General features: G+C 40.8%; 1 protein-coding gene across 1 annotated transcript in view; it reads left to right on the forward strand.

Annotated features, from left to right (window-relative positions):
- The window catches only part of LOC145249731 (uncharacterized), a 97,455-nt gene extending 84,647 nt beyond the window's left edge, over positions 1 to 12,808 (forward strand). The window contains exon 7 of the mRNA XM_080111633.1: positions 350 to 12,808. Within this exon, the coding sequence (XP_079967759.1) occupies positions 350 to 12,694 (12,345 nt within the window). The 3' untranslated portion in view covers positions 12,695 to 12,808. The remainder of the gene's footprint in view (positions 1 to 349) is intronic.
- Positions 12,809 to 13,778: the final 970 nt, after the last annotated feature.

A 13,778-nucleotide genomic window follows, 5' to 3' on the forward strand; every position in this document is an offset into this window, starting at 1 on the left:
ATATTTTTTCGTTTGTATGATATGGAAGCGCTGAAAAATCTTTATGGTGTATAAAAACTTTTTTTTATAATAAAAATAAAACTACTTGATCAATTAATGTTTTTTTTATGGGTACATAGATCATAAAGATTTTTCTTTTTTCGGGAGAGGGTTATGAAATATATTGTATTAATAAAAGTGAATCTGCACAGTGTAATCCACCATTATATCTTAATTTACTTCAGTTTGTGTCCGTTACACCTCTGCATTGTATTGTCTCCTATAAACTTATATTTCCTTTATATACACACTAAACAATGCTTTAAGCAAACTACATTAACCTTTTTTCTTTTCTTTCATCTCTTTTTAGGCTGGAGAAACATTCTTAGAGCTAAATACAAACTTGTGTGTCTATGCCTTTAACCTTGACAAAGGCTGCCTTGAACAAGCTGTCGCAGACAAAGATATGGAACTCATTTTATGCCGAAATGTCGCTCTTTCTAAAACCAGCCAGATGATCATGAAACTCTATCATGACTTATCACCAAGACTTTGTAAGCTATCGGCCGTTACTGCATTCGCTCTCGATCCCAGTGAAGAAAACTTTGAAATTGTGTATACTATTTTCCATTCTGTAAACTTAGGATCCTTATCTACTAATAATCGGATAGCAAGTCAGCCTGAAGATAATCTGCTTGACAGTAATAGTCCAAACAGATTTGTTAACAAATTGTCCAACATGTTCGATAGCCTTCATATGACTCCGACAAAGGAGGCAAAACGCTTACGGACAAAGACGAAAATTGACCGGAATCGGCATTCAATGTCGCATAGAACTGTGGATAACGTTGAGTATTGCAACTTGTCAGTAAATCCAGCAACGTTGTATGAAGTAGAACGTCTTCTCGATAACATTTGTCCATTTCATTTAGATATCAACATAAATTTTATGGACTTGCAAAACATATGCATGGAGCATTTGATCCGACACCAGGAGATGTTGATGGTCTTGCATGAAGATAGCACAGATGAGTGCAGTGACTATTCCAGCAATGACGAGGAAGCTGATCCAACTGATATTGGTGGAGACCTGACTAACTTATCTGAGAACGGTGCTAGTACATTGCCTGCAGAGGTGCCTGATAATGAAACTCCGAAAATCGACCAGGGTTGTATTGTTCCGGAGTGTGCGCAGGAAATTGTCGCTGCTAATTGTGCATGTGATGCACCACTTCAGGTAATTGGTCAAACATCTTGCCATTCTTCGTTCGAAGCTAGTAACGCCAAATGCAATACTGGTAAAACGGCAAACCACTCCAGTCCAGGTTGTCCAAACGTTTCCCCAAGAAATCTATTTGATGCTTTCGACCAAGACTTGTCTTCGAAAGTGTCCGGTTCACAACATGAAGAACAGCAGTGCATGATGGCAGTGGATGCGGCGAAAACATCAAACGCAAAAGATGCGAGTTGTTGTGCAAATGTGCCCGATAAATCGTCTCGGTTTCCAATTTGTACTGCTTCTCCGTCTGGGAACTGCAGGTGTGATAAGTTGCTTAGTGTTCATACGTGTCTGTCGTTCGACAGCCAGATCGATTTTACCAACATGACTGATAGTAACCCATCAGCGTTATCGGCCGCTCATGCTTTACGAGGTGTGGAGAAATCAACATTTAACCATAAATCTAAATGTCATAAAATGATGATAAAAGACGACCAATGTTGTTGCTGTAGTAATAGTAGTAGTAATAGTAGTAGTAATAGTAGTCTTCCGACCACAGTCACCAATGCTAATACTGCTGTTCATGTGCCTACATCTTTGAAATGTTCGTGCAAAATTAAATTCAAGTCGGGCAAGAAATCTGACAAATCTTCTTTAAAATGTGATAAAAAGCTTCAGCAAGTGCCTGAAAGCAATAACAAAGAAAGTCAAACGAATTCTTTGAGTAGTAACGATTCCATGGAAGCCGAAGACACTATTATGAATGACGAACTCTTGGAAAAACTTCGGTCTTGCATTTCTGCTCAGACAGGAATCAATTCCCAAAGCTCTAACGAAAGGTTCACATTATCAAAAATGGAGAAATCTTATATAGATCGGTACTGCCAATTCTTAAAGACTGTCACGCAGTTTGAAATGGTGATGCTAACGCAGAATTTTAAACCACCTACAAAGCAAAAGCGGAATTATCTCGTGGTGTATCGATGTGGAATCTGTTGTGAATTTTTTGATCAGGTCTCCGACTTAAAGGACCATATCCAGTCCGTGTGCAAGTCTGCTCTAATGGATATGAAAAACTTAACCGAAGCCGCCTCTATTTTTGGTACAAAAGATTCCGTGCTTAGCAAAATTAAGTTTTTCAAATGCCTTAAATGTTTACAGTATACGTGCACACGTCGAGAAATGGACGACCATTTGAGACTGTGTGGTTTTCCTCTTGCAAAGAAATCCTCTTCCAAACCTGCAGATGCAACTGCCGCCGCCGTTGTCACCACAGCAGTACAAAAAAATGAATTGCATAAACCGTCCCTTACAAGTGGCCACTCAGTTGCGCCTACAGATACTTTGCAGTCAATCGAGAATAATAACCGGCCTAATGTATCTCTTGTAAAGACAGAAAATGTTACCGTTTCTGAAGCAATTGGTTCTTCTCAAAGACTTATGGTTGACGAAGGTACCAGCATGGCAGCCGAGACGTCTAAGAAGTTGGAACCGCCTAACGTAGATGTGCATTTTCATATCAAATGTCCAGAAGAAAATGCTGACAAGAATGCCATGAAACCAAAACCAAGTGAAGAATACTTCAAGTGTCAAATGTGTGGGCGCCTATTGCTTGGTCCGCATCGCCACAGACTTCATTTGGAAGCATGCAAGAAACGTTGCGAATGGAGAAAAGATCGTCGACTGAAGAGAATGAGCCTGGCCAAACCTTCGGAGAAGATTCATCCTGTGATCAAGAAAGAACATCTGACTGCATCTCCAACAACCACTTCGATAACATCTCTTGACACAGCTGTGGTTAACGTATCAACAAGTGATGCTACCATGAGTAAAGATAATTCTTCAGACAGTAGTGAACTTAGTATAGCCGAGATAAAAATGGAAGTTAAACCAAAACTTCCCATGATACCAGCTGAGAAACCAAAGCATTGTCCAGATTGCGAGCGTATTATTAAATTGCGCAAAGTTTCTCAACAATTGGGTATTAGTGAAAAATTACTGATAAAGACTGAACCACAAGAAAACCCACAATGTTTGTCTACATCCGCAAAAGCAGAGAATAATGAAAGCCATCAAATAATCACTGAATCTAAGGTTGATGCAGCTACTGCAATTGTTGTCCCATCTAACGCTGTCGTAGTTGCCCCACCTAGCGCGGACGTGGCTGCCCCACCTAACGCGGCCATGGTTGCCCCACCTAACGCGGCCATGGTTGCCCCACCTAGCGCAGCCATGGTTGCCCCATCTTGCGCAGCCGTGATTGTCCCATCTAGCACGGCCATGGGTGTCTCATCTAGCGTGACTGTGGTTACCCCATCTACCATTGCTGTGAAGGCGCCATCTGCCACTGATGCGATGGTTACGCCATCTACTGCTGCAGTAGTTTCACCATCCACCATTGGTGCAGTTGTGGCAGTGGAAGCCACTACTGTCACGCCATCAGCTGACCCTCAAGTAGCAAATGTAAATACACAGGTGCTTAAAGCTAATCTGAATAATACTGATGAATGCATTAAACGGACAATGTTGCAGATTAAATCTGAGATGGAAAATAAACAAATAATGGAAAAAAAGGTAGAATTTCATCTTCCAAGAGTTTCAAACTCTGCGGCAAGCGTAGTGCCGCCATCATCGTCATCACCGCAATCGTCGTCTGTGCACGGAGACATTACATGTCGGAATCAATTGAGTGTGAGTACCAATTGTACAGTTCCAACTCCATCCCAAAATATTGATGTAACCAAGTGCAAGGTCGTGTCTATTGGAGAAACTCAGTTAAGAGAAAAATATATGAGCAATCCTTCGCCGTATTGCCGCAAATGTGACTTTTGTTTCCGCAGTCGTTCAAATTTTGTTAAACATCTGGCAATAACTCATCTGCAACCATACACAAAAGAGACCAATCCGGACCCAAATTCCAACACGGTTACGTTCCATTGCAATTTCTGTCAGGGATCTTTCCAAATCTGGTTCAAATTCATCAATCACATTCCAAACCATGCCGCTCTGATTCTCGAGAGTTTAAATTGTACGCTGATTGAAGGAACCTATGCTTCTGAAGATGAGACGTCTCTCACAGCCAGCACTGACATGGCAGACTCTTCAGATAAGCCTGTCAAAACAAATCATAATAAAAGTCCTTTGAAGAAGACATTCTTGAAGCTGGTTTGGCCCCCACCAGAGGAAGAAGTCGGTACTTGCTTTAAGCGAAAACGACGTCGATCGACGCACAGAAGTCGCCGAACGAACCGTCAAAATGCCCCCCATCCAAATCCGAATCTTGGTAATTTGTCAAAAACGACAATTATGAATTTTACTCAGGCTTCCAATGGTATTGACGATGCCACAAAGAAGGAAATTCTGCAAGTCATGAATGACTTATTGCAGAAGACTGTCTGTAGCAGCGAGCAGATGCATAATGTAATGGACGTCGGAAGTACGCCGACGAGCGTGACGAAAAAACATAAACCCATTTCTTTGCCAGTTAATTGCGTTTCCTCAAGCCGTCAGAATATCGTTCCTATCAGTAATGTTACTGCATCTGTTACAGCAGCAGTTCCCAAGTCGCAAGTGGTTGGTCAGCCCTGCACTAAGCCAATGATTTCCAAGAATTCACCATGCACACCACTTAAAGAAACTGCTCCCATAGTTCCGGAAGGCGGACTAAAAACACTGCACAAGTGTGGAACCTCAACTGCTGCCTCTTCTTCTTCTTCTACATTATGTTCTTTTCAGAAGGCAAAGACGATATCACTCGAAGGAAAGAAAATGCCAGCAATTAGTGTTTCTTCTCATCCCACAAAGAACAGCTGCAGTACATTTTATTGCCGAAAACCTGCACATATCCCCCAGAAAAACGAAAAAGTTTGTTCGTTTAATAAGATTGATACGAGTCTGAAGGATTCCATCCCCAAATCCAGTTTTGAGCCTTGCGGCAAAAATATTTCACTTCATGATCAGAGTTCACACACGCTTTCTCTAGATAAAAGAAAAGATAATCCTCCCCCGTCAAAGAAAATATGTAAAGCAAGACCGGAGTATATCGAAGATAAATCTAAGGGTAATACTAACACCGGATCTTGTTTGATGAGTCAACAGATTGATACAGCTAAAAAAACGGATTTTGTTGGTGAGGCGTCAACAAAAAAGGTCCAAGATAAGCCTGCTTTTACGTATTTGCAAACTGGATTGTCATCACCTACCTCTTGCAGGCCTTCAGTTCCTCAGTCCTCTTGTATTGCACCCTTAGCGTCTACATCGTCTAGCAAAACATCCTCTGCGTCTCCACTCCTCGTAAATCCTCCTACTATATCCGAAAAACCTACTAGTCCAATTTCTGTTTCTGTAACTATACCACTTACTACTACTACTACTACTACTACATCAGCTACATTTGATTCTGTTATAACTGCAATGTCCCAATCTGCATCAAATTCTATTGGTACTACCCTTCCCTGCACAGCACTGCAGTCAACATGCATTTCTGAACCGCTTCTAAATGCATCCGCTCACAATATCTCTTCTGGTATATCCATCCCGTTTTCAACTGCCACACTTCAGATGAGTGATATTACTGATCCTGCAAGCTTCATGTTGACGCAATCTTCCGCTTCGTCCATTACACCATTTGTAACCTTACAATCTCCGTTTGCACAAATTATTACGGCTGATTCTCTGTCCGTGGTGTCTTCTGGTTTACCTCTGATTCCAAATCAACTTTTTAATCCGACAAACGTCATTTCCACAGTCCCACTTTATTCAGTTTCTGCTACAAATCTTCCATTCTCCACTGCACCTTCTCCGCTATCAAATTTGACCGTCGCCACTCCGATTCAAATGTGCCAAAGCTTTACGACCGGCCCGACTCCTTTGATCTCGGTTACCATTGCCAGCCCACATCCAACGCTAACAGATCCAATCTCTACATTCAATGCTAACCCTATGGCTTCTTTGCCTTCCATTGCCCTTAATGCGGGCGTGACAATGTCTTCTCCCCCCGGTGCAAATCTCTCGATGACTTCAGCTCCTGTTTTATCAACTCCATCTATTAAATTCGCAAATGTTTCAATGTCACCATCTAGCTCAAATGTTGTCATTGAAAATTTGTATACAGCAGACGACAAAGCAAAGTTGCTTAGTCCAAAGGCTAACACTCCCGCTGAAGATGTAAGTGAAGCCACCGAAAGTCCGTTAAATGTGACTTCAATGACAATTACAGATTTCACTACTACGGAAGCAATAACGCCAGCCGTTTCGACAAGCTTAATCCCCTCTACTACGGAAATTCTTAATGATGTGATTACTACTGCTGTGGCTGTGACCAAAGCTACTTCGGCATTAAACATTGTTTCTATCGAAGCCGTCTCAAACCTGATAACTACGGCAGCAACAGAATCTGCCGAGTTAAATGCTACAACTTCTAATGCTTGCTCTGTAATGCAACCTTCTAATACTGGTCTGATCCCCTTGCAATCTTTTGCCGTCCCGAATACGGTCTCTCCTCAGCCTCTTGATGTGATCACAACACCAGTTATAACACATCCAAGTCGAGAGAACCATGCATCTGACATGCTCAGCATGACAGTACCCAGCATTACTGAGAATCATATCTGCTCAATTAACGATTTATCTCCAATCTCTGAAGTAAAGTCTGACACAACAATTGCCGTCTCTACGTGTTTTACACCCGTCGTAAAAACCTTGTCAAATCTTTGTACAGACATCACCTTCATTTCTACGAACGCTGATGTTCCGATGTCAAATATTGTTTCTTTAAGTCCAACCTCGGCATCAACAGCAAGTAATACTTCAACTGTTACTGCTTGTACTACTATTTCTTCGACTAGTTTTCAGGTTGCAACTGTGAACGATCCAGTAAGCACGTCTGCATCAAATGATCCCAGAGTAAATATAGTGAATGCAACTCTATCGTCACCTGCAACCTGCGAGTTATCTTTAGATGTGTCTGCCTCAACAAGATCGGAACTTGCTACGAATATTTGTACAAGCAAAACATGTCTAATCTCTGAACAAGATGATGCTTCAAGCGGAACTACTTCTACCAGTACACCTGTTGCCAAATATTCAACGATTACGGTATGTAAAGAGTCTACTGCAGTTCCATTAGTTACAACATCGCTACCATGTATGACTTTACCTACATCAGATCAAACTATAACTGTTCCTACAAAAAAGAATTTGACTCCTTCCCCGGGCACTAGTACATCTACTGCAACGAGTATTGCTTCAAGCGTAGCAACAGTTTCGTTCATTTCTGATATGAAACCCCCATCTACGGAGCTTAGCAGCCCACCTACTTCAACCAATACTGAAACAGCCATATCAAAAAGTGGCACTACTATTTCGATAAGTAAGACTGTCAGAACTACCAGCTCAACTACGTTACCTCCCATTACTTCAGCTGTTTCTGCCATTACGACTATACTTGAAACAATGAAACCATCTCTGACTATTTCAGAGAGTGTTGATACAACATCAAATGCCGATTCGACAGTTTTATCAGTCGACAGTCATAACGAAGCAACAGAATCTTTAAATGTAAGAACTCTTTCATCTTCTACTGAGAAATTTTCGGAAAAAACTCTTCCCACAACAGATAACATAAATCCAACAGAACCAGTTGTGACCTTGTGTTCCTCTGCACCCATACCAGAAACCATAATCACGCCATGGAACACGTCTACTTCTACTCCTTCTCCTTCTTTGCCTTGTACTTTTACCACAGCTTCTCCATTATCAACTTCTTCTCTTACGTGTATTACCACCCCTGCTTTTACAGCAGCACCTATTTCTGCTGCTGATCTAGAAAGTGACAACTCTGTCAACAGTCAAGTCACGGCTCCAATTGCAAAGATGCCAGTCTTATCTATAAATAGTATTTCTTCTCAAACAACAAGTTCAGAACCGCCTTTAGAAGAAGAAAATATGGCTATGGAAACCGAAGATGTTCATTGTTCTGATAATGATCTTGGATCTAAATCAGACAATTGTCCGTGTGAAGAAATGGAAGAAAGTGAATCTATGGTCCCTTCTCTAGTAAAAGACTGTCCAACACCAGAAAATAAAGAGAAGGTAAAAGAATCAGAAAGTTCCTGCCAATCCGAAACTGATACGCAGTTAGGTAATGTAGAAGAACTGTACAGTAGCAACGAAGTAACACCTTCATCTGAAATTGTGTCAAACAAAATGGATTCCTCGCAATCCTCTTTCGAAAAGAAATCTTCCAACTGCGTCGATGATGGAAGAAATACTGTCTGTACTCAAGAGGTCAAAACAACTGGTTGTGATTTGAAACTATCGACTTCCGACAAGGATGTGGCATGTAATTTAGCTAATTTGCCATCTCAAGCAGATCCTGCGGCATCTGATGAAGATGATCTTGTTTCTTCAAGTGAAGATTGCAAATTAGATTCCAATGCTGACAGTATGGAAAACTTTGAAAAAGAATCTTGTTGTAACAATGGAATGCTTAAGTATGAAGAATCTGGGGAAAATAAAAGCGATGGACATTTGGCAAAACTTGATGTTGGCAACGAACTGCAGACGTCTCAGAGTAATGACGATTTAATTGAAAGTTCAAAAGAACAAATAAGTGAAACTATAAATGATGGAAAACCATCACCAGATGACAAGGCTTCACTGGATGAGAAATCTTTGACAAATGAAAAGTTTTTGCTAGATGAGAAATCCTCTCCAGATGGTGAAACTTTGCCAGATGAGAAATCCTCTCCAGATGAACAAACATCTCTAGATGCTGAAACGTTGCCAGATGAGAAATTCTCTTCAAATAGTGCGACTTTGCCAGATGAGAAATCGTCTCCAGTTGATGAAACTTTGCCAGATGAGAAATCATCTCTATGTGATGAAACTTTGCTAGATGAGAAATCATCTCCAGATGGTGAAACCTTGCCAGATGAGAAATCATCTCCAGATGGTGAAACCTTTCCAGATGAGAAATCGTTTCCAGATGGTGAGATTTTGCCAGATGAGAAATCATCTTCAGATGGCGAGACTTTACCAGATAAGAAATTGCCTCCAGATAGTGAGACATTGCCAGATGAAGAATCGTCTCCAGATGAGAAATCATCTCCAGCTGGTGAAACTTTGCCAGATGAGAAATCATCTCCAGATGGCAAGACCTTGCCAGACAAGAAATCGTCTCCAGATAGTGAAACATTTCTAGATGAGAAATCATCTCCAGATGAACAATTGTCTCCAGATGGCGAAACCTTGCCCGACAAGAAATCGTCTCCAGATGGCGAAACCTTGCCCGACAAGAAATCGTCTCCAGATGGCGAAACCTTGCCCGACAAGGAATCGTCTCCAGATGGCGAAACCTTGCCCGACAAGGAATCGTATCCAGATGACGAAACCTTGCCCGACAAGGAATCGTCTCCAGATGGCGAAACCTTACCCGACAAGAAATCGTCTCCAGATGGCGAAACCTTACCCGACAAGAAATCGTCTCCAGATGGCAAAACCTTACCCGACAAGAAATCGTCTCCAGATGGCAAAACCTTGCTTGACAAGAAATCGTCTCCAGATGACGAAACCTTGCCAGATGAACAATCGTGTGCAGATGATGAATCTTTGCTAGATGAAAAATCGTTTCCAGATGGTGAGACTTTGCCAGATATGAAATTGTCTCCAGGTGACAAGACTTTGCTAGATGAGAAATTGTCAACAAATGACGAGCCTTCACCAGATGTAAAATCATCTACGAGTGATAAGTTATTGTCAGCTGAAAAATTCTCTACAGGTGACAAATCATCACCGGATGTAAAATTGTCCACAAATGACAAATCTTTGCCAGATATTAAATCGTCCACGGATGACAAGTCTTTGCCAGATGTAAAATCGTCTATGGAGGACAAGTCTTTGCCAGATGTAAAATCGTCTACGGATGGCAAGTCATCGCCAGATGCAAAATCGTCTACGGATGGCAAGTCTTCGCCAGATGCAAAATCGTCTACGGATGGCAAGTCTTCGCCAGATGCAAAATCGTCTACGGATGGCAAGTCATCGCCAGATGCAAAATCGTCTACGGATGGCAAGTCATCGCCAGATGCAAAATCGTCTACGGATGGCAAGTCATCGCCAGATGCAAAATCGTCTACGGATGGCAAGTCATCGCCAGATAGAAAATTGTCTACGGATGGCAAGTCTTCGCCAGATGGAAAATTGTCTACGGATGGCAAGTCTTCGCCAGATGGAAAATTGTCTACGGATGGCAAGTCTTCGCCAGATGGAAAATTGTCTACGGATGGCAAGTCTTCGCCAGATGGAAAATTGTCTACGGATGGCAAGTCTTCGCCAGATGCAAAATCGTCTACGGATGGCAAGTCTTCGCCAGATGCAAAATCGTCTACGGATGGCAAGTCTTCGCCAGATGCAAAATCGTCTACGGATGGCAAGTCTTCGCCAGATGCAAAATCGTCTACGGATGGCAAGTCTCTGCCAGATGCAAAATCGTCTACGGATGGCAAGTCTTCGCCAGATGCAAAATCGTCTACGGATGGCAAGTCTTCGCCAGATGCAAAATCGTCTACGGATGGCAAGTCTTCGCCAGATGCAAAATCGTCTACGGATGGCAAGTCTTCGCCAGATGCAAAATTGTCTACGAATAAGAAGTTGTCTAAAAATGAAAATCCAATTAAAGAATGTAAGAAAATTACAACTATAGAAAGTCAAATTTTATTGAACTCTGATGAACATTGTGAAAACCAATATCATAATAAAAATGCTTTGGAGATATCTGATGCAGATGAAAAGAGAGAAAGCGCTGAATCACATTCAAAGCAGTCAGGCCGTCCTCGAAGACGGCCACGAAAGTCAGACCCAGAACTTCTTCTTTCTTCGGTTGCATCAAAGCAAAAACTTTTGAATCCTGGAAACATAATAAACTTCCGCCTCCGAAAAGACCGTCCGACTTTAAAATCCGTGAAATGTGACTCTTGCTGCTGTAAAAAGCGTTGTCAAATCAGTTGTGTCCAGAATACATGCAAGAGTTGCATTGCCGAGGTCACATCTGCGTGTCGTTGCAACTTGAGTGAGACCCAGCTGAGCAACATGCAGATGGTAGCATTGTCGAATAGCACAATGTGCTTAAATTGTCACAGCAATAATAAACGTGCGAGCAGGGGGAATAAGCGTAGGCGTTCACCGAGCCCAAAAACCGTCAGACAGCACCGTAACTTTCACAGTCCTCTGAGATCCTCATCGGTTTCTAATCAGAACAGAGCCATTAACACAAGATTGCAAAAAATGCCCAATGTACCGTTTAAAAAGAAACTGTCCAATTCCCCTCGTAAGAATCTTGTCAGTTCTCCCCATAAGAAATCGATTAATAGTTCCTCTCGTAAGAAGTTGACAGGGGGCAATTTAAAAAAATTATCAAATGACTATCACAAAAAAAAAAAATTGTTAACGTCTCGTAAAAATCTTGCGGAAAAATTCCCAAAAGAAAGTTCTACTGACGCTTTGACGTCAGAAGAATCTTCTGAGTTATTACCAGATGCAAAAAATTCGAGTCACTTGGTCACGCGGCGAAACCTACGTAGTCGGAAGTCAGTTGACGAAACTACGCCAGTAGTAAAACAATTAAGACGTTCAAAGTCTGAACAGAAACTGGATTCTTGCGCTGATGTCATTTCTAAAAAGTCGATCGATTTAGAATCAGCCGACAATCGTAAGGCAACTTTCATTAAGGGCGAACTTTCACAGCACAACCGCAATTTAGAAAATAAGACGGACTTTCCGTTGACGTGTTTAAACAAAGAAAAAGAATTGCATACGGTTTCTCCTGAAAACCATGACAAAAAATTTCTTGGTAACCGTGCTCTAAAAGAGCTAAGGCAACGAGTAAAGCTTGGGCCATTCAAGTGGGATTTGGAAGAATCCGAGACAGGAGGGCGTGCGCACTCAACGCCTAAAGAGAGTGAGGACGCTGTCAATAAGACGACTGATTCGCCAAATCCCAATGTAGATATTACTTCAAAGAAATTAAAAGTATCTGAAAAAGAATCCATGCAAACGTCACCTGCTGCCGCGTCCCCTTCCGCTAATGCAGACGACGAACTCCTAAGTACGGGCATCACCCCTCCAATAAGGACTTATTCTCGAACGCAGTCTCCACCTTCCCGTATTCGTGTTGGACGGACGTATAGCAAAGCGTCCGATTATCAAGCCTTGCCCCCTGGAGTGATGCCCATCATTGACTGTTTACGGCCCACGTCGCACAGTTCTGCAAACCAACTCTGTGACATACCCCGCGTGCATGTGGTGCGGGTTGACAAAAAGGGTAATATGTTTGAGTCGAGAGAAGCATATCCGCTTGCAAGAAACCCATTGGACCTTGACATCAGCCGCAATGTGGTCGATGACGACAAAGGTGGTGGTCATCGGTGGAAGTTGCAGAGGTCAAAAATGAAAACTGATGCTTATCCTTTCAGTTTTAAGAAAGCACGAATTCAATAGCAAATAATTTTTTTTTAATTTCTCTCCAAATCTTTGTGTAAAAATAAAAATAGATAAAAAAAAAAAACTGTGGTTCTTATCCAGAATTCAGCCTAATTTAAAAAAAAAAAGAAAGAAAAGAATACAAAAGAAATTTTTGATGTACGTACTCATCACAGAACAAAAGTGTCATATTCCAAAAATCACATAAATTGATCAAGTATTTTTTATATAGAAAATCACTTTCTTTTATGATTTTAGTGATTAATAATGTATTGTAGCCATTATAAGACTGAGTTTAAAATCTCAGTAGTTCAAATTGAGTTGTTTCTCTTTATTAAATATAGCCGATCAAGACATACCAATCTCTTTGTCATAAAATTTAATTTTTTAGTTAAAATAATACTTGATCAATTTACATAATTTTTTTGAATATGACATTTTTGTTTCCATGATGGGTACGCATATCAAAGATTTTCCTGTATTTTTTTATTTTTTTAATTAGTTTGGATTCTGGACATGCACCAAAACTGTATATATTTTCTGCAATATCTGGCTAATAGAGTGAAAGAACGTTTCCACATTTTTCTTCTTTTTTTTTTTTTTAATTTATTTTTTTTTTCTTTTAATTTATAATTACATAATTTTCTAATCTCATTAGATATTTAAGTTTTAAAATTGTTAAAGAATAAAAAAGATTTTTTTTTTTCCCCATTACACAATTTTTAAATCAACTAATGATAAATTACTTTCATAGCTGACAGGAGCGGGGGTATTATAAAGGACACGAGGTAACAAAAAAAAAAAAAAGAGAGACCAATAGAAACAACTATACAGCATTCTCACATTGACACCCTGGTCCTCATTAGATCACCAAAATTAAGCAACATTGAACCTGGTCAGTACCAGATAGGTGACAATTTGAGAATACTAGGTGCTGTACGTTGGGAGACGTTGACACCTCCCTGCAAGAACTGTAAAAACCTAATTTGTTCATCTTTCCTGATGTGTATATACCAGCAATTGGGAACCACTTATGAATTTGATATTCTCATGATATATTGATATTCATTTGGAGGAAGCCAATTAAACCCACTTAGGATGA

This window comes from Euprymna scolopes, chromosome 28 (assembly GCF_053919585.1).
Source record: "Euprymna scolopes isolate OS-2025 chromosome 28, ASM5391958v1, whole genome shotgun sequence".
Classification (NCBI taxonomy): domain Eukaryota; kingdom Metazoa; phylum Mollusca; class Cephalopoda; order Sepiida; family Sepiolidae; genus Euprymna; species Euprymna scolopes.